Genomic DNA, 23122 nt, shown 5'->3' on the forward strand with positions numbered 1-23122 from the left:
ACAGATTATAGTTTAAGGTTTTAAATGTTTACGTTAATGTACGTGTGTCTCCTTCCACTTTAAGATCAAAGGATGTTAATACAACTACCATGGAAACCACTTTAAATACCAAAGGGTTAAAGAGGCGGGGAATAGTAAAGTCTGGATATCCATTGGCTTCCTAAAATATTACAACCAATCAAAGAGCTTGGTTTGGTTATAAATTCCCTCCATCCTTTGCATTTGCTTTACTAGAGTACTAGTGTGAATCAGTTAGTTCAACTAGTTAACTAGTAGAGACTAAACATAGTACTACACTGGTTCAGCTAGTTAACTAGTAGAGACTAAACATAGTACTACACTGGTTCAACTAGTTAACTAGTAGAGACTAAACATAGTACTACACTGGTTCAACTAGTTAACTAGTAGAGACTAAACATAGTACTACACTGGTTCAACTAGTTAACTAGTAGAGACTAAACATAGTACTACACTGGTTCAACTAGTTAACTAGTAGAGACTAAACATAGTACTACACTGGTTCAACTAGTTAACTAGTAGAGACTAAACATAGTACTACACTGGTTCAACTAGTTAACTAGTAGAGACTAAACATAGTACTACACTGGTTCAACTAGTTAACTAGTAGAGACTAAACATAGTACTACACTGGTTCAACTAGTTAACTAGTAGAGACTAAACATGGTACTACACTGGTTCAACTAGTTAACTAGTAGAGACTAAACATGGTACTACACTGGTTCAACTAGTTAACTAGTAGAGACTAAACATGGTACTACACCGGTTCAACTAGTTAACTAGTAGAGACTAAACATAGTACTACACCGGTTCAACTAGTTAACTAGTAGAGACTAAACATAGTACTACACCGGTTCAGCTAGTTAACTAGTAGAGACTAAACATAGTACTACACTGGTTCAGCTAGTTAACTAGTAGAGACTAAACATGGTACTACACCGGTTCAACTAGTTAACTAGTAGAGACTAAACATGGTACTACACCGGTTCAACTAGTTAACTAGTAGAGACTAAACATAGTACTACACCGGTTCAACTAGTTAACTAGTAGAGACTAAACATAGTACTACACTGGTTCAACTAGTTAACTAGTAGAGACTAAACATAGTACTACACTGGTTCAACTAGTTAACTAGTAGAGACTAAACATAGTACTACACTGGTTCAACTAGTTAACTAGTAGAGACTAAACATAGTACTACACTGGTTCAACTAGTTAACTAGTAGAGACTAAACATAGTACTACACTGGTTCAACTAGTTAACTAGTAGAGACTAAACATGGTACTACACTGGTTCAACTAGTTAACTAGTAGAGACTAAACATAGTACTACACTGGTTCAACTAGTTAACTAGTAGAGACTAAACATAGTACTACACTGGTTCAACTAGTTAACTAGTAGAGACTAAACATAGTACTACACTGGTTCAACTAGTTAACTAGTAGAGACTAAACATAGTACTACACTGGTTCAACTAGTTAACTAGTAGAGACTAAACATAGTACTACACTGGTTCAACTAGTTAACTAGTAGAGACTAAACATAGTACTACACTGGTTCAACTAGTTAACTAGTAGAGACTAAACATGGTACTACACTGGTTCAGCATCAACACTGGGAACTGGACCCACTGAGAAACATATGTTCACATCATGTGTAACATACATCATGTCTGTTACATGTGTGACATACATGACGTGTGTTACACATGACGTGTGTTACACATGATGTGTTACACATGACGTGCTACACACGACGTGTGTTACACGTGTGTTACACACAACGTGTTACACATGACGTGTGTTACACATGGCGTATGACACACATGACGTGTTACACACATGACGTGTTACACACATGACGTGCTACACATGACGTATGTTACACATGACGTATGTTACACATGACGTGTTACACATGACGTGCTTCATTTGTAACCAGTGCACACACACAAAACAGGGCCTGAAAGATGTGCACAACACTTTCCACGCAAACTTTGTGATTTACAAAATAAACATAGCATTAAAATAATAAAGATTTTGTTGATTAGGGGAAATGAAGCCTGATTAATCTCATACGATACCCATCACTCTAAGCTCCACCCCCCCTTCTGAAACACTTTCTCCTTGTTTTTTTCTGCCATGACTGAGCGTGAACTCACATTGTTCAGCAGCTTGTTCCATGATAAATCCATTCAGGAACATTTTATTTAGTTATAGTTGTTTTGTGTGTTTGTCTAAAGGTCAGGAATGAGCACACGTTGATTTAAAACATCCATTAAAAAACATTGACAGACGTTCCTTCATGGTTCAGTTTCCAAACTGAAACATCTGCTATTTTAAGCTTCAGGATGTGTTCCAAGACTAAATGATCCGTCAAATCATCAACAAATAAAATCACACTGGAAACAATAAACACAACCTTTAAAAACAAAGTGACTGCCAGCAGAAACGTCTCCAGAGTCACACAGACGAGCTCTATAGTCTGAAAGATCTTCTAATATATGCTTTGTAAAAATGTTTTTCCCTACATTAATGATGATTTGTAATGCTCCGCTGTATGAGATCAATCAGCATCAACGTTCCTAAAACACACGTTATTTCTGGTCAGATGTTAGTTTTAATGGATCCTCCCCTGTTTTTATAAATCTTCTAAATGTCTTCATTAGTAGATCTATGTCTAATAAAACACATTATTGGAGGAACACAGGCTCTAAAACTATAAAGTAGTCCTATTTTACTAAAGTTAATAAATAAATATGGTGCATAATAATGTGTTTTGTTTGACATAGATCTACTAATAAGGACATTTAGAAGGTTTTATGACACATTCATAAAAACAGTTGAAAATCCTTTAAATGTTTGAGTCAGTTTCCATGTGTGTGAAATAAAGCACAAACATGGCGGTGCATGCAGTGGGCGGAGTCAAAGGATCAACGTGTTATAAGAACATGCGAGTACATGCTTGGTGTTAAACAGGAGGAACATGAGTTAGTGGTGGATGAGGAGGGGGAGGAGCTAGCGGAGGACAGACAGGTGCGTACGTACCCAGAAACAGCCTCTGAGGGGTTCTGACCTCGTGGTCCTTACCATCTGTCGCTACAGACGGAGAACAATGGAGGAAAAAGAAAAGAAGTGTTTTCTAAACTTCTTCAGAGAATATTGAAGTGAAACACCAAGGTGTGAAAATACTAAATGAATCAATAGACACCACAAAGCCAGAGAACACACAACTATCTCAGGTTGATCAATAAAGTCAATGTTTCAATGACCAAACTGTGAGTCATGTAAACATAAAGCATGCCAGGTTTAATCTACAACCTCTCTGTATTAAGGCTGAGCTATTATAAACAATATCCATGTTTGTCCCTCTCTACGCTCACTTCATTCTGTGTATATTTATTAGTGGTGGGACTTCATTAAAATGATCTATTAATTAATTAGACTTTGTAATTAATTCATCTAAATTAATATCATAACAATATTTTACTAAAGATGCAATATTTTTCCAGTTTAAATCTATGTTAGGGTTACTGTATGTTTTTACGTAAAAAGCTGCTACACTTTTTACAAAATGTAGCAGCTTTTTACATCATTTACTAATTTTTTAGATCATTTAGGTTTTTTAACATCATTTAGTAACTTTTTTACATAATTTTACAGATTTTTTTTTTTACATCATTTAGTATCATTTTACATCATTATTATTTTTTAGATAATTTAGCAGCTTTTGACATCATGTAGTAGCTTTTTAGATAATTCCAACAGTTCCAACTAGAGATAGTGATATAGACTAAAAAATGTTTCACCATAACTTCTGGTATTGATCAAGGTAACAACATCATTCAGTGACTTTGTAGATTATTTAGTAACGTTTTACATCATTTATTTTTTTACATCATTTACTAACTTTTTTACACAATTTAACAGCTTTTTATATCATTTAGTAGCTTTTTAGATAATTTAGTAACTTTTTACATCATTTAGAAACATTTTAGATTATTTAGTAACTTTTTGCATCATTTAGTAGCTTTTTACATCTTTTAGCAGTTTTTTACATCATTTAGTAACATTTTAGATTATTTAGTAGCTTTTTACATCATTCAGTAACTTTGTAGATAATTTAGGAACGTTTTACATCATTTATTTTTTTTACATCATTTATTTTTTTACATCATTTACTAACTATTTTACACAATTTAACAGTTTTTTACATCATTTAGTAACATTTTATATTATTTAGTAACATTTTAGATTATTTAGTAACTTTTTAGATTATTTAGTAACTTTTTGCATCATTTAGTAACTTTTTACATCATTTAGTAGCTTTTTACATTATTTAGTAACTTTTTACATCATTTAGTAACATTTTAGATTATTTAGTAACATTTTAGATTATTTAGCAGCTTTTTCAGTCACAATACCAACTTGTTCTGCTTGTGGTTGCTCTAAAAAACCAGGAAGTGTTAAAGATGTCGATGTAAACCTCTTTGTTTACAGAAAGAACATAAAATAATCTGTGACCACAGGGAGCGACAGTTCCAACTAGAGATGGATGATATAGACTAAAAAATGTTTCACCATAACTTCTGGTATTTATCACGGTAACAATACAAATTACAATTAATAAAAACAATGACTAAATAAATAAAACAATTGCCAACTTAAAGTCCAAACAGGTTCACTACAAACACAAATTAAACTGATTAAATCAACACTAGAATGTGCTGCAGTAACACATTTATACATTAAAAAGCTACAATATCTGCTGACTCAGAGCTATTCTATATGGGCTGATATTTTATACCATATATTAGTGCATATGGGTCACTATTAGTGTTATTGTATGTAATTCATTTATTTCCTCATTTATAATCAAATTACTACATGAAAAGCAAGAATAACTCCAATAGTGTTTTTACTGTTTAATATAAACCACTGTTTATTTTATATGTGATGAGTTACATTAAGTTATGGTTGATAAATATCTCTCATATAATTAAACTAGATCAGACTTGATGATTTAATCATTAATTACTGAGAGCTGAACTAATAGTGTAATAATTACAATATTTATATTACTGTCTAATGGGACCAGCTGTGAACACGTAAAATATAATTAAAAATATTGCGTTTGACAAGTTGGGACGGATGAATAGTGACGTTAGCTTAATGCTAACATTTATTTCACACGACGTGTTAAAGGTCCAGTATTCTGCTATTTTTGGGATATTTAGGAGACTGTTGTGATTGTGAGTCAGACAAATGCTGCTACAGGGTGTGGGTGTGTGTGTGTGTGTGTGTGTGTGTGTGTGTCTATGTGTCTGTCTGTCTGTGTGTCTGTCTGTCTGTGTCTGTCTGTCTGTCTGTTTGTCTGTGTGTATGTCTGTCTGTCTGTCTGTCTGTCTGTCTGTCTGTATAATTGATCACTGTAACCTCATAGCTTGATTGTTGTAAATATCTGTATCATATTTGTATATTATTTGTATTATTATTAATATAATTATTATTAGTATTATCTATCCTACTTTATTTACTACTACTGTCGTGTGTGTGTATCTGATCTCTTTTACTTAATTAAACAGTTATTTAATGTTTATTCTTTCTTTTGTCTTTATTAAACATTTCATTCTTTTATTTGTGATTTTGTTGTTGTAACAAAAGCTATTTCCCCCTGGGATTAAAGGTGCAGTCTGCAACTCTCATAAAAGTAACTATTTGTCATATTTTCTAAAGCTGTAACTATGTAAGGACAGCTTTACATCAAACTAGTAGTTTGTGTGAAAAAAACAGGCTTATGTCCCCCCACCCACATGTGTACGCAGCAGCCTCCGTTTGGCTGCTGTAAGTGACACTGTGTTGGTGATAATGCTGCTGAGGTGTGTGCACATAGAGAGAGAAGCACTGCAGTGATATGCTTTTAACAGAGAATGTTATATTACTGTGATGTTGCTGTCTGACTAACGTTAGCTTGTTAGCTCCTCTGAGGGAGGGCCTTTGGAAAGTTTGTAGGCAGTGGAGAGTTGCGGACTGCACCTTTAATAAAGGAATTCTGATTCTGATGACATTATCTGCTGCACTGTATATACATATATATACAGTATATATATACACATATCCTATTTATCCTTTATTTATCCCCCATCCTTTATATTTATCACTATTATTATTATTATTGTTGCTGGGTTGTTCTTTGTTTTGTTGTTTTGTTTCGTGCACCATCTACCAAGACAAATTCCTTGTACTGTCTTTAAAACTGTACTTGGCCATTAAACATTTCTGATTCTGATTCTGACAACATATCGCACATTCTTACAACCAACTCTGAGATTCAGTAGTAGACAGTGAAGCAGAGAAAAAGAGCTCTCCTCGGGGACTTTACTCTCCCTTAAACAGTGTGCTGACACGCTCTGGTGGATGAAGTTAGCAAGTAATCAGGAACACAGGCTTTAAACTGTAAAGTATAATAATGTGTTTAGTTAGACATAAATCTACTAATAAAGACAATTAGAAGGTTTTAGACCAAACTTGTAAAAAGTGGAGGATCCTTTAAGACTAAACAAGTGTCTGATTATTTAGTTCTATTACAAAGGGAAGAAACCAACTGCTGTTTTACGTGGGTTAGTTTTCCATTAATCGCCCAGCCCTACTTTCTATAAATGTATTTTAATCTGAGGCAATAACAAAGAAATGATGATTCATCAAAGAAAGCGTGCACACGTTTCCTCTATAGATGCTTTCTGCAGCTCCACCACAAGAGGTCATAGTAGAGCTCATTTTAAAACACATGGTGCATTCAAGGACTCACGAGTTTGCTTTGTCTCCCAGTAGAACCAGCCCACTACAGGGGGCGGAGCCTCGTGTAAGTATGTAGTAACACACGCATGAGGAGGGGGTGGGGGTGGGTGGGGCTCATGCACACAGTTAAAAACTTCCTCAGTTACTTACAGGAACGACACGTCCTGTTTCACGTAGGATTTAGAATAATACATGTAACGTAATAATACATGTAATTATTACAGACATGTATTCTTATTTAATATTTAAATAAATATTGGAAGAACTGCTGAGTAAATAAATGTAGTGTTTGATGATGATGCTGCTTGTCTGACCTATGAAGGCCCGCCTCTTTGTGTTGATCTCATTGGCTGAGCGTACGTCTGTGCACAGGTTGAGCATCACCAGCATGGTGCAGATCATGATGATGCTCTGCCACAGCAGCGGCGTCTCGTAGTAACGGCCAAATCTGAAGAGCAGAGCAGCAGAAACATCAGCATTACTGTACGCTTTCATATATCAAAGCAACCTCTGAGCATGACTTTATACAGTCCATACAGTAAACACACACAGTGACTATATAGGAATACAATGATACAACAAAAACCTATTTAGAAATAACACTCAATACTAGTAATAAACAAGAGGGAATATTTACTTCTTTCATTAGTTTAATAATAATTATATTCATTTTAAAAATGACACAAAGAAAATTTAAATAAATATTTATTTCTTTTCATAGATAGACATTTTCAAAGAATAGATTATATATAGTTTATTATATAATAAAATCCTTTTAAACCCTGATAAAAATCGTTATTTCTCTCCATAATTGATTTTTTCGTACCTTTTTCCCTCCTGTGTGTATGTATGGTATGATGTTTGTTGTTTTTTAACAATGACTTAAGGGTCATTAAACCACTGCATTCTGCTGACCTGCCACTGGGGGGGGACAGAGTGTTTGATATTCTCAGTACGTCACTGCTACGTACTGAGATGTACCCGTGCACAGAGATTGTTCAAAATGCTTAACGTTCCATATCATGTTATTTTTCACCATCTCCATTTGTTCTAAGAATCCAAAAACATCATATTTAAATTTCATTTTCACAAACTCTCCTGTTTTCCACAGTTTTAGCCTCTGAAAAGTCACTTTCTGACCAACTCCAGAAACAGGCTGATTTATGGCCAACTTATGCATATTCATGAGTGGGCGTGTCTATAGATGGGACACTGACTTCCTCCTCCCCCTACAGTGACGTAGGGCCAGAGGACGGCCCACCCACTCTGTAGCTGAGCTCATGCTGCTTTATAAACACAGACAGAGGGTGGGGGCGGGGCTTTCACCGGTACATACATAGACTGTAGAAAATACAAACATAGAACCCTAACCAGATAAAGCATTGACCAATAATAATAAAAAAATATGATTGTTATGATCAGATTTTTATGAATACAACAGCTTATTATTGTAAAGTTACATTAAGTTAACTGTTATTTATTGCAATGTACATTATCATCATATTTTAATTGGAAAATAAATAACCCTTCACCATGAAGAAGTCTATCCTTTCTTTGTGATGTTGGAACATCTCCTGCCTCGTATATTCAGCAGTTGAACATTTTCCCCCATGAAATGAGCCTTTCAGCACTCGTTAAATAACAGTAGCTTTGAAATGGAATTTTCAATCTCAGCACAGCAGAAGTAGAGCTAAACTCACAGTGGAACTAGTGAAAACTAGCATTTACAGCTAGTTACGCCTTTGTTGAGTAAAGACATGGTTTCCAGCTGCTGTCTATCTCCCACTCTCTGTCACATCCACAGTTCACTAAATAAATATAGATATTATAGATATATAGATATTATAGATAGCTATTATGGATATATAGATATTATAGATATATAGATAGATAGGTATTATAGATAGATAGATATATAGATATTATAGATATATAGATATTATAGATAGATATTATGGATATATAGATATTATAGATATATAGATAGATAGATATTATAGATAGATAGATATTATAGATATTATAGATATATAGATAGATATTATATATAGATAGATAGATAGATATTATAGATAGATAGATAGATATTATAGATAGATAGATAGATAGATAGATAGATAGATAGATAGATAGACAGATAGATAGATAAATTATTCTATCTGTCACAGCAGCAGCACACCAGGGTTGTACCATTCTCACTGATTGGGGGGGGGGGGGGGGTGTAGTTAGGGCCCTGATGCAGCAGAAATCATTGTCTTTAGTGTAAAACTGTTCTTAAGAACCATCTTATTTAAAACAATCACATATAAACAATATCAAAATATTTTAAAATGCATTATATAAATACGTATGGATAAAACAGGGTCACCCACCCTTCTGACCCCCCATGACTGCAGGTGAGTGAATGATGACGTCACCCACCTGAAGAGGATCCTGAGGATGTTGGCCACCAGCAGCATCAGACACACGTAGGTGGAGAACCCCTCTGCGTTCTGGCTCCTCCTGATGTGTCTGTACTGGGGGATGTAGGGGACCACCCCCCCAAACATGATGGCCCCAGCGGCCACCCACGACACCAGCGTGTTCACGATGGACACGATCTGAATGATCAGCTCCTCCTCCATGCTGCGGTCAGCGGACTGTCTCCGGCCTGTGGAGCTCTATCCCCGGCCTCTGGATCTCTGTATTCGGTCCCTGGAGCTCTGTCCCCGGCCTCTGGATCTCTATCCCCGGCCTCTGGATCTCTATCCCAGGCCTCTGGATCTCTATCCCCGGCCTGTGGATCTCTGTCCCCGGTCCCTGGAGCTCTTTGCTTCCCTGTGAGGATGCCTGGTGTGACCGGAGACGCTCATCCGTCAGTGCGGACCCATCCCGGGTGTTACCGGTGTTAACACCGGGACCATTAAACCTTCCGCGGACAACACACAGCGACGACAACCCGTTAAACAAACTCCAGTTCTGTTTTATTTCTAGTGTATAAAAAGCGTCTTCAGTCAAACGAAGTAAATTAAATCAACAAATCAGTGTAAATGAGGAGGAAAAGCTAACATTGTAACACTTTCATTACCGGCTCCTGTGTTTGGTTTCCGCTGCAGATTTACTTCCGTAAACGTAACGCGTTCATTGAAAGTTGCCAAACACTGAAAACGTTTCCCCGCATTAGTTATTGTTACCAACCGCTCATTTTGGGTTTAGTTCAACACTATTTAACATGTTTATTCATATTCTTTTAAATATTAAATAATATAAGTGTATATAATGCACTTGTATCCAATCTTTAATCGACTGTTTTACTTTAATCATGTATGTTCCTGTGTGACAAACTAAATTCTCTGACGTAACGAGCTGCTTTAACTTCTCCAGGGATGTTATTACTACAACAACTATTAGTGTTACATGAAAATAAAAAGAAATCTGAGAAATACGAGATTAAAGTTGTAATATTTCGAGGTTATAGTCACAATTTCATGAGAATAAAGTCATAATTTTATGAGGTTAAAGACGTATTTTAATAATCTGGTAATGTTTCAGCACTCAGAATTCCCAGTTAAAGTGAACCCAACTCACCTTGATATCCCTGAAGTTGACCACTTCCTGCCACTTCCTCCTCCACAATAAAAGAGGCTATTAGCTCCAAATCATTGTGGTTCTTTGGAACAAACACAAACATGTGCAAAGTATGTTTAATGTCCTTAAAGTGACAACACAGATAGTGTGTGAAACATAAAGGCAAGGCAAATTTATTTGTATAGCGCATTTCATACTCAAGGCAACTCAATGTGCTTTACATGATAAAACATTCAATTGTTTAAAATCAATAAGAACATTTAAAATCATCAGTAAAATCAATTAAAATCATCAGTAAAATCATCAACAAACACATGACATCATCAACATGACCATAAATCTCTCAATCATACGCAGTAGAGAAAAAAAGTTCCTTTAACTTTGATTTAAAAATGTTCACATGTGATGCTGACTTCAGCTCTGCTGCAGTTTGTTCCACTTCTTTGCACCATTGTAACGGGTGTGCTTAGTCTTTATCAGTTTTTCATTTAAGTTCGATGCACATCCGTTAACCTTTGTCTATTCTGCGTTGTGTTCTGTGTTGTGGTGAAATCAAGAAGAGCCACAATCAGCTGCTGGTTGGTCTTTTAATACAGGCAGAGTGATGTAGTCTGTACAAATGAACAGAAAAACACATAAGGCTCTGTAACATGCAGTCTCTTCCACACAGTGACAGCAAACAGGCCTCAAGCTCCTGTTAGCAGATGCACAAGAGAATCTGTAAGCTAACACGTGGAAATGTGCACCATAAAACTTACAAAAAAAGTCAATTTACAAAGTTTAAATTCAACTGACACATTAACTACATGTTCATAACCTAAAGACCAACATTTGTACATGGATAAAACAAAGTCTACATCATTATAAATCCAAAATAATTGTTCAAAACTGACGAGTAAAATATTAACCTACCTCCTCTCAGCTCAGTGTTGCACAGACTGGGAGGAGCCTGGGGATGTCGGTAGTAGGCCTGAAGCCTCTTAAAGTGACAGTACAGAGATTAACATTTTAGTTTGAAAACAACATTTATACATACTTACTGGCAATAAAAAACCTCTTAACCATATAAAACCATATTAATCAGGATTTGGTGATATTTCAAACATAAAACAAATATATGTTTTCAACCTGGTTACATTCACCTCTCCTGAAATTCACCAACATCCTGATAAAGAAAAATCTCAGGACTGCAAGGATTGCACAATTTGTCTACTACTGACACTTGTATTAGGCACAAATGGCCACATTTGGCATAAAAACTCGTCCTACAGACACATGCACACTGCAATGCTCATAATTCAGTCCCCCCCCAAAAAACTAAAACAAAATCACAACATATCCCAATATAATTATCAACATATATACGTGCTCAAAACTTCAAAGCAAGGAGAGACTGAGATCGGCTCCCAAATAAAACATTTGAACGTCTCAAAAATGGTTTCTGGACCATAGATTCTATCAGTCTGTTCACGGACTACACTACTCTCCCTGCACGTGTTCTCACATGATCATCAGCTGCAGTGCGCGTGTGTGAATCAGTGTGAACCAATGCGTCCGCTTGTGGTGAGCGTGAAGTATCAGAGTGTGATGCAGATGGAGTGGGTGGGTCACAAGCAATGGCGCTAACAGGACAGGGTACTGAACTTGGCTGGACCAGCTCCTCTGAAATAGTTGACTCAGAATCAGGTGGAACTTCGGGAGACAAAACTGCAAGCCTCCCCGGATCTCTGGAACTTGACAGATTCTGTGCACCGTCATCTTGAATCACTAACTCAGACACCGAGGCTGTATCAACACTGTTACAGTCTTCGTCAGATTCTTCGCCGGTCATTGATTGATCATCTGTCTGGGCATCCTGGAGCACATCCATCCCAGAGAGTGGCAAGAAGTTGACCTCCAGCAAAAGATTCCTGTGCACAACTCGCGAGCGTCCCTCTGCATCTTGTATCTTGTAGACATGGATATTGGGATTTACACCAACAACTGTGTACACATTATCCTCCCATTTGTTGGCCAGCTTTTTCTTCCCTCGCTCTCCCTTATTCGCCACCAAAACCCGATCTCTCACTGACAGGTAAGTACCCTTGACACGTCTGTTATATTGCCGGGCCTGGTGCTGCTGCTCAACAGAGGAATGTTTCTGAGCAATTTCCATTGCATTTTTGAGGCAAACAAGCAGGGACTTTGAATAAGAGTTATAGTCAACAACTCCTGGGTCATTTAAAACTTGCTTGAACAGAATATCCACAGGCAGTCTAGGTACTCGCCCAAGCATCAGAAAAAAGGGTGCATAGCCTGTAGTCTCATGAATGGTTGCATTATAAGCAAATGTGAGGGTCTGAATTTGCTGTGGCCAATGGTGTTTTTCTTTGAGGGGAAGGGTACGAAGCATGCTGCCCAAGGTGCGATTGAACCGCTCTGTTCCTCCATTTCCCATGGGGTGGTAGGCCGTTGTGTGAGATTTTGAAACACCAGCCAAATGTAGAAGTTCCGCGATCAATTTACTCTCGAAATTGGTGCCCTGATCAGAATGTATCCTCTCAGGGAAACCATACACACAAAACACGTTGTCCCAGAGCTTTTTGGCGACCTGCTTTGCTGTCTGATTGACACACGGGAATGCATGGGCAAGTTTGGTAAAATGGTCGGTGACCACTAAGACATCTACGGACCGTTGCTTGCTGTCTTCGGCCGACCAAAAATCTATGCATACTAACTCCATTGGAGCAGAACTCTTGATGCTTTCCAGAGGCCCACGAGCAGCAGGTTCCGGCGACTTTCCAAGCACACATCTCTGACAGCATCTGACATGTGCCCTCACATCTCTCTCCATATCAGTCCAGTAAAATCGCTGTCTTGCAAGTGAGAGAGTACGATCTTGACCCTGATGACCTGCCAGATCGTGAATGCCTAACAACGCCTTTTCCTTTAGACTCAGAGGTAACACATATTGAAATCTTCTCTGTTTGGACAACAAGTCTTTCGTCACCCGATACAGCACTTCATCATGAATTTCCAACTTCTCCCATTGCTTCAACAACCTGAGGACCTTTGAGTCAGCACCATGCCTTTCACGCCTAGATGGTCGTTTTCTGGCTGCAACAAAGGGCAACACCTTAGAGATGCATGGGTCTTGTTCTTGCTTCAGCTGCAACTCTTGGATGGAGAATGTGGGCGAAACATCTTGACCACCAGACAGTTGTTGAACATGTTGGGAAAGACAGACCGCTCTGAGCTCTGCTGCATCAGTCCAGTCACAGTGTGCCTGATAAAGAGCTTTGAACTCGGCTGAATCACATGCTACCTTTGGTTCTGAATGATCACCCAATCTGCAGTTTTGAGTTTGGCAGCTGGCTCTGAAAACGTCCTGTACCGAATCACCCTCTATTTCACTAGCTTCCTGAACCAGGGTGGGATATGGTTCTTGCAATAGCCTCTGACAAATGGGTTTTGCGAAAAGGTCACGACTCAAAGCATCAGCCACCACATTGCTCTTTCCGGGCAGATGTTTTAGATCAAAAGAGTAGGATGCAAGTTTAGACACCCAGCGGATCTCACATGCGTCAAGCTTTGGCTTTGTGAGGAGGTAGGTGAGCGGATTATTATCCGTCCAGATGGTGAAGCTCGTACCTTTCAGCCAGTGGCTAAACTTTTCACATACACTCCACTTCAGAGCCATGAGCTCCAGTCTGTGAGCTGGATATCTTCGTTGTGATGCACTGAGGGTCTTGCTTGCAAAAGCGACCGGTCTGGCTTTGGACTCTCCTTGTGGCACTTGAGAGAGCACCGCTCCAAGTCCATCTAATGATGCATCAACTGACAGAATAAATGGCTCGTCAAAGTTTGGATGGACCAACACCACGCATTCAACCAACATGGTCTTCAGTTGGTCAAAAGCATTTGCACATTCCACCGACCAGTCTGCATTTGTAAGTTTACGATAGGCACCTAAAGGTTTTTTGTCTTTAGCTGACCGCCCCCGTCTTTTCTGTCCAGCTGTGAGTGCAAACAAGGGTTTCGCTATAGAGGAACAGTTTGGAATGAAATGCTGATAGTAAAACACCATGCCAAGGAATGATTTGATTTTCCGAACAGAAGGCGTGCATCCATCATCCTCCATGAGATCTTGTACTGTCATCTGTGTGATGACCTCCACCTTGGCAGGATCAACAGCCACACCCTCACCACTAATAACATGGCCAAGGAATTCTACTTGTTTCCGAAGCAGATGACACTTTTTAGGGGCCAGTTTCAAGTTATTCTCTCGCAACCTCTGAAATACAGCGTGGAGTCTGGACAGGGCCTCAACCTCTGATGGTGCAAAGACAAGAAGATCATCAAGATAACACAGGAGTTTTGTGAAGTTCATGTCTCCAAAGATTCCAATCATCATCCTCATGAAGGACGCTGGGCTGTTACACAGTCCCTGTGGCATGCGATTGTACTCATGCAGTCCCAGGGGAGTCGTGAAAGCTGTGTATTTCTTGTCATCTTCATGCATCGGGATGTTGAAGAAGCCAGAAGTGAGGTCCATTGTACTAAAGAGGCAATTGCCGCTGAGAGCGGCTAGACAGTCAGACTGGTGCGGCAAGGGATGAGCATCCTTCATGGTTCGAGCATTCAGCCACCGGAAATCAGTACAAATCCGCAACCCGCCGTCCTTCTTCCACACCATCACAAGCGGCGAAGCAAACTCACTGGAGGACTTCCTTATGATCCCTTTCTCCTCCATATCAGTGATAACCTGCCTTAGTTTCTGATAGTGGGTGGGGGGAACTCTTCGGTATGGCAAGCGGAAAGGTCGATCATCAGTGAGACGAATGCGGTGTGTGTACCCCTTGACCTCACCACAGTCTAATGAGTGCTTAGAGAAGATGTCTTGGTATTCATTTAGTAGCTGTGTGAGCTGAGACTTACAGTCTTCACTGACCTGACATGAGTCTATGTCAATGTCGCTTAAACCTAACTCTGACAGGTTCTTTGCCAAATGATCAACAGGACAGGCACTAAGCAGGGTGTCGGTTTGCCGGTTTAGTTTGTCTGATCGTTTAATGTCTGTGTCTGGTTGTTTTTCTGAGAGTACGTGTAGACCCTGGAAAGCATCTAAATCTTCGATTGCCAAGCATGGAAACACATCAGCCAACTTGCAATTTCTCTTCAGTGTGACGACTTTGTCAGATGGATTCACAACTGTCATCGGCATCCATCTATCACCCCAGAGAGGTGTGACAACACGACCCACCAGAACACCTCGTGGCATGGCTTTAGAGTTGGTTGGTTCTACAACAACAGTGCTTCCAGGTGACATTGGAGCGTTAGCAGGGAGTCTGCCCCACACTAAGTGTTCATGTCTGGGTAGCAGAGTCACTGCTTGTGTGAGCTTGATGGTGCCTATTTTGTCAGGAACCATACTCCCTCTCCAGCGCTCAACATTGGTGAACATTGACAAAAAAAACTCAACATTGGGATCAGACGGATGTTCAGGTCTGTGTGCCATGTTCCAATAGTCATCTTCACCTTTCAGGACACAAATTACATGTTTGATGATATTTGAGCCCAAGATGAGATTGTCGTGCTGACCAGGTACAACCAAGGTGGGTACCACACAAGGAACACCGTAAAGCTGTATCTCCAAGTCATAAAAGCCCTCCGGTCGAGTCTGCAGACCACCACAGCCAATTAAAACAATGTTTTCTTGAGGGTGCTTTTTCTCAGGCAAAACACCATCTTTAGTGAGTTTCTCTACTGCATGTTCACCGATACTACATGCCATGGAGCCAGAGTCTAACATGCCTTTAAGCTGCACACCGTGATTCACAAGGACAGAAGCATAAAACAACTCACTGAAAGCTTCGATTCTCTGTGTAGCTTGAATGACTATTCGGGTCCCCACAGGTGATCTAGCACAGCAGTCCTCATATAAACGAGCTGGATCATGTGTAGAGAGGGATTCATCCAAATTACCCACACCGCCCCTCTTGTGGTCTGGGTTTTCTAGTTTAACTGCTGGTTTTGCTCACCAACACTGTTAGAAGGTTGAGAGCGGCGCTGGTTGGTCCGATCAGGGCAGTCCTTCCAGTGACCAGGCGCTAGGCACTTTAAACATTTGTTCTCTCGCCTGCAGTGAGATAGTGTAGAATGATCAGAAGCCCCACAAACCCTGCACATCTTTTGAGAAAAGTGAGGAACTGTAGCTTGAGCCCTGACATTAGCTGGCACCTGTGTATGTTGCGTAACCAGTCTGTCTAACAAGTTCACCAGACTCCTCATACAGTCATTGTCAACGCATGCAGTAGTCATGGGTAATGGAGATGATGCTGATGATACAGTGGTGTTTGAGACTATTGTATTATCAGACATAGGCACATGATACTGGGAATTAACTTTGTGCTCTGTTATGTTCGACTAAGGTGGCCTAACAGATGCAGCTCGAATTTTCTTTCCCTGCATGTGCTCATCAAGCCTCTCCTGAATCTCGCATGCCGACCACTTCTCCGCAGACTTGAACTTGAAAACACTTGCAAGTGACTGGTCTGGGCAGTGTTTAATGAACATCATGCTGACCTCATGGCTTGGGTCATCAATGCTTCGTCCCTGTCTTTTAAGACATTCACACGCTACCTCCACAGTTTTGTTTAGCCTTATCCAGTATTCCATAGGATCTTCACCTGGCATGGGCAGTGTGTTGTAAAAGTCAGCCAAAGGCATGCTGGAGTATGTTACTTCACTAAAGTGACGTTTCAAGATATCAAAAATCAAATGGGGATACGCAATGTGGTCAATGGATGCATCATTACGCAGTTTAATCCTCACCACATCCCCTGCTTTGCCCATAAGCCTTGCCAGAACTTCTTGTGAATGCTCATAAATTGGAAGAGCTCGCTTCTTTAAGTACAGAGTCATAAGATTTTCCCACTCACGAACTGTAAACTTGTCTGAGCCATCACCTCTGAATATCGGAGGCTCCTTTGCATCTGATTGCATGAGTACTGTGACATTAGGTAACGTCACCTCTGAGGGCTGAACAGGAGTACTGATGTGTGTGCTTCTGTCAGAGAGTAGCTTAGCCGTTATGGATTCACCTAGCTTGTCAGCTTTTGTAAGGAGTGAGGCTAAATCTGGATTTTGTTCAACTTCGTTTGACATGGCTCGATCTACATAACATGTGGAGGTAAGCTGTGGGGTGTGTAATACTGCATTACTAGGCCCTGGTGTTCTGGACTCTAAGTGTCGAAAAGACATACCCCTCCCCACACCAAACTGGTACTCCAGAGAACCATCTTCAGCATCAACACTTCCACCCTCCACAAAATATGTGTGACCTTCTGCCATATTTCAGTCACCCCACACACAAAAAAAATATGGAAAAAAAACAATAAAATTAAATCTGAAAAGTCAAAAGGGAAGGGTGAAAATAATAAAGTGGATAATCACACATGTAGATAAACACCACCAGTAGCAATCCAAAAAAAAATACCTGACCACAAAAAAAGAGTGAGTGACTGCAGCTTCCCACGGCGAACGAGCTGACGTCGATCTTCAGACCAATCCTTGAAAAGTCACGGCACCATTGTAACGGGTGTGCTTAGTCTTTATCAGTTTTTCATTTAAGTTCGATGCACATCCGTTAACCTTTGTCTATTCTGCGTTGTGTTCTGTGTTGTGGTGAAATCAAGAAGAGCCACAATCAGCTGCTGGTTGGTCTTTTAATACAGGCAGAGTGATGTAGTCTGTACAAATGAACAGAAAAACACATAAGGCTCTGTAACATGCAGTCTCTTCCACACAGTGACAGCAAACAGGCCTCAAGCTCCTGTTAGCAGATGCACAAGAGAATCTGTAAGCTAACACGTGGAAATGTGCACCATAAAACTTACAAAAAAAGTCAATTTACAAAGTTTAAATTCAACTGACACATTAACTACATGTTCATAACCTAAAGACCAACATTTGTACATGGATAAAACAAAGTCTACATCATTATAAATCCAAAATAATTGTTCAAAACTGACGAGTAAAATATTAACCTACCTCCTCTCAGCTCAGTGTTGCACAGACTGGGAGGAGCCTGGGGATGTCGGTAGTAGGCCTGAAGCCTCTTAAAGTGACAGTACAGAGATTAACATTTTAGTTTGAAAACAACATTTATACATACTTACTGGCAATAAAAAACCTCTTAACCATATAAAACCATATTAATCAGGATTTGGTGATATTTCAAACATAAAACAAATATATGTTTTCAACCTGGTTACATTAACAACTAAACACAGCATCACCATGGTTACTGTGAGCTCTGGGCTCCACTATCTGACCTGTGTCCATAGATCTCAGAGACCTGCTGGGTTCATACCTGACTAACATCTCACTGATGTATTCTGGACCAAACCCATTCACACATTTATAACCAGCAGCAGAACTTTACAGTCTCCTCTGAGGCTGACTGGGAGCCAGTGTAATGTGTTCTGACCTCTTTGTTCTGGTTCAGACCTGAGCTGCAGCGTTCTGAACCAGCTGTAGATGTTTGATGAAGACCATTACAATAGTCCAGTCTGCTGGAGATAAAAGCATGGACCAGTTTCTCCTGATCTTTCTGAGTCATTAAACCTTTCACTCTGGAGATGTTCTTTAGGTGGTAGAAGATGTTTTTGTGATAGATTTGATCTAATGCTGAATGTCAGATCTGAGTCAATCAGAACACCAAGGTTTTTGACTTGGTCTTTATCTTCTAAAGATCCAGACTCAGATACTTGCTGACAGCAGTCCTCTTTTCATTGTTACCAAAGACAATCACCTCCATCTTGTCATGGTTTAGTTGAAGGAAGTTTTCACTCATCCATCAGTTTACTTTTTCTAAGCAGTCACACAACACCTCAATGGGACCATAGTCATCTGGGTTCAGTGATAGATATAGTTGTGTATCATCTGCGTAGCTCTGATAATCAACCTTACAGTTGTGTAAAATGTGTCCTAAAGGAAGCATATAAAGGCTAAACAGAAGAGGTCCAAGAACAGATCCCTGAGGAACCCCACAGGACATTGGTAATCTGTCAGATTCAAAGTTTCCAATGCTTACAAAATAGCTTCGCTCCTCCAAGTATGACTTAAACCATTGCATTACTTTTCCATTTAGTCCGACCCATGTTTGCAATCTGTGCAACAAAATTGTATGATCTACAGTGTCAAATGTAGACTTAGATCCAATAGAATGAGAACAGATACTTTTCCTGAATCAACCTTATGTCATTGATCACTTTGATCAGATCAGTTTCTGTGCTGTGATGAGAACCAAAACCTGACTGAAATTTATCAAATATTTTGTTGAATGTTAAGAATTGACTCAGTTGGTTGAAGACCATTTTCTCAATGATCTTGGCCATGAATGGAAGGTTCTGATTGGTCTATAGTTAGCCAGTATAGAGGCATCCAGTGTTCTCTTTTTTAACAGAGGTTTAACAGCAGCTACTTTCAGGGATGTTGGTACGGTGCCTGATTGGAATGATCAGTTAATTATCTGACACTAATCAGTGATAAATGACTTTACAACAGTTTTAAAGAAGTTTGAGGGTTTTGTGTCAAGGCAACACGATGATGGATTCAGATGCTGAACAGTTTCCTCTATTGTTTTTGGGTTCACTGTAATAAACTCTAACATTGTAGTTGACTCCTCCCTCAGTGGTTGAAGCTGTTCAAGCTTTTTGTTATTTTGCTGGTTTGTTCTGATGTTTGACCTTATTGATTGTATTTTTTCATTGAAATATACAGTAAATTCATTGCATTTTCCAGCTGACAGTAATTCAGGGGCTATCTGATCTGGGGGGGTTGTGAGCTTTTCAATTACAGAAAACAACGTGCGAGAGTTGTTGACATTTTTGGCAATAATTTCAGAAAAGTATTGCTGCCTTGCTTTGAACAAGCCATCATTGAATTTTCGCAGACTTATTTTGTACAGTTCTAGATGAATTTGGAGTTTTGTTGATCTCCATTTACGCTCAGCTCTTCTACAGTCAGATTTCAAATTCTGCATTATCTCAGTCCTCCTCCAAGGTGTTTTCTGTGTGTTTGGTTTTCTCTTAGTTTTGATTGGAGCCACCACATCTATGACATTACAGACGTTTCTATTATACTCATCCAGAAGATCATCAACTGTCTCAGCACTCAATGTTGGTGTCATTGCTATGGCTTCCATAAACTGTGCACGTGTTGTCATTTATGTACCTTTTCTTTAAACACACATAACTAGGGGGAACAGATGTTACAGTCTCTAGGTCAAAAAAGACACAGAAATGATCAGATAGAGCTAAGTCTCTTACATCAACAGCAGAGATATCAACACCTTTAGAGATAACCAGATCCAAAGTGTGACCTTGAGTGTGTGTCGGACCAGTCACATGTTGTGTAAGACCAAAAGTATCCATTAAAGCATACAGTTCTTTGGCAGTATTGTCCATGTTATTGTCTACATGAATATTTAAGTCACCTGTTATTATTAAAAAAAAGACTAATAGAATCTCACTAAATGTTCCACATTCTCCATAACAACACACACAACATCCTTTTTGGATTTATATTTTATTCTCAGAAAATTAACACTTTAATCTTGAAATAATACGATTTCAATCTCAAAATATTAGGACATTATTGTTGTGCGTTCAGCCTCGTTACTCATTCTCTCAATGAACCACACGTTCCTTGTTTGAGTGGTTTTTATTCTTAGCTTAGCATCCTCATCAGAACATCACTGCAACACATTTCTGGAAGTTCACTCCCTCCCTCCCGTTCAAACGGAACTGGAAACACTTACAAACAAAAGGAAGTAAAAACACACTCAGCAGGATCTAGAACCACGTTCCATGCCTATCAAAATAAAGTGCATAAAGAAACATTTAACATCACACAGACAAGACTGATTGAAAACATACTCCAACAGTTATAACTGAAATATTACAACTTCAATCTAATAAAATTACAATTTTATTATGATACAACTTTATATAACTTAACTTTAATAATTAATTAAATGTAAAATTGATTTAATTAATTATTGACACTTTGTATTAATTAATGAACGGTTTATTTATATATTTATTTGTGGCAGGTGAAACATAAAATAGACATAAATCACCAAACTAAATATTTCTCTTCAATACAATATTAACATCAAAGAAAATATTTCAACTTTTAACATTTCAACATCTATTAAATAATTTTTAACTTATTCAATCTCAATTCAATATTTTATTTTTTATTATATTCTATTATACCTTATTCAATTAACAATAAATAGCATTAATGAATTATAATGAATCAATATTTTCAGTCTTCTTAACTAAACTTTTTACCAACCATTCGTCTCATCATTACTGAAAATGTTTTTGGTTTCCAGATATTTTAAATAAATTGTCCATCCTTTTAAAATTGTATTTTAACTATATAATGTAACATTACTTATTTTAACTGTTAATTAAACCACCTGCCACAGATCAGCTGTTCTGATTTAGTTCCACAGCTCTACAGAGTGTGTGTTTTATTCATTTTAAAGCCCAAATCACAATAAAAATAAACTTTAGATCAAACTTTTATCCTACCAATTATACTTAATTTGTTATTTTAACTTTTCAGGGTGTTTATTTTTATTTTTTAACATTAAGCCGTTGTTTTGATTTTTTTTATTTTTTTTTATTTTCAAATGAAATCCTTCCTGAACTGATTTGTTTTTTCTTTCTCTGTCAAATTAAAAAAAAACTCAAATCTAAAGTTTGACTCCAGAGGGTTTGTGAAATATTGATTTAGTGACAGTAGATAGTTTGGTTTGTCCAGAGGTGTGTTCCATAAAGGAGGTTTAACAAACTCTGAGTCTATCCATAAACTCTAGGTCAACATACCCTCCATGGTAAACTCTGTGTATCTGATTCATTACAATTGGTATGAAGTGGGTTAATAAACCCTGAGTATGTAAACCTTGGGTTACTGACGTGTACGCATGATAAAAAACCATCATCATTGGAACGAAGATGACTCGAGCTGCCATGGCAACCACCCGGAAAATAGTGATTTATTCACCCTGATGATGAAATAATCCTGTGTTTGATGAATATGATCCTGTTCTAAAGGTGTGTTCAGTCTTCAGTGATTATAGTGATTAAATCACCTGTAATTAATAACACTTTATGATCACTTTATCTCTTCAGTGACGTGACGAGTGGTGAATAATAATAATAAAATGTGTCTGAGGAGACGTGTCAGTATCATAGGATGTCTGTATAGAGAGTCCTCCTGTTACACTGGATATAAACACAGTGACTGATGCTTCATATCTAATCATTTATATTGATTTTAATGTAATATTATCACCAGATTCATCTATACGTCATAAAATATGTCATAATAAACACTGAAGTGGGACACGAAACAGTGACACATCGCTTTCAAGAGCAGCGTCACACTTCACTGTGACATCATATCTTCATAGATGTATGATCTACAGATTTAACTGTATAACAATATAAAACAATAATCGAATCTTTAATTGTGTATTAATTTAAATGATCATCTTCTACTTTATATTATCTACAGGTTTGTATTCAGTGAACTTTACTACAGACGTCAGTAGATGTTTTAATGTAGATCAACCTCTCAGTGTGTTTCACTAAATGATCTACATCTATAATGTTAGAAATAAAACTACTGTTTGATAAAAATAAATAAATAAAACATCATGTGATGTGTGTGTGTGTGT

At 38.3% G+C, this 23122-nt stretch overlaps 1 protein-coding gene across 3 annotated transcripts in view; it reads right to left on the reverse strand.

Moving 5' to 3' along the window:
- Window positions 1–10406, reverse strand: part of slc66a2 (solute carrier family 66 member 2) — a 39179-nt gene extending 28773 nt beyond the window's left edge. The window contains exons 1-4 of one of the 3 annotated variants that reach the window (XM_028461869.1): window positions 10384–10406; window positions 9238–9724; window positions 7131–7264; window positions 3067–3117 (exon numbers count right to left, since the gene is read on the reverse strand). In XM_028461869.1, the coding sequence (XP_028317670.1) occupies window positions 3067–3117; window positions 7131–7264; window positions 9238–9440 (388 nt within the window). In that variant the 5' untranslated portion in view covers window positions 9441–9724; window positions 10384–10406. Of the gene's footprint in view, window positions 1–3066; window positions 3118–7130; window positions 7265–9237; window positions 9951–10383 lie in introns of those variants that run through there. The other 2 variants (XM_028461868.1, XM_028461870.1) reach the window with 2 other exon arrangements.
- Window positions 10407–23122: the final 12716 nt, after the last annotated feature.

The sequence above is a fragment of the Gouania willdenowi genome, chromosome 11 (assembly GCF_900634775.1).
Source record: "Gouania willdenowi chromosome 11, fGouWil2.1, whole genome shotgun sequence".
NCBI classification, from domain to species: domain Eukaryota; kingdom Metazoa; phylum Chordata; class Actinopteri; order Blenniiformes; family Gobiesocidae; genus Gouania; species Gouania willdenowi.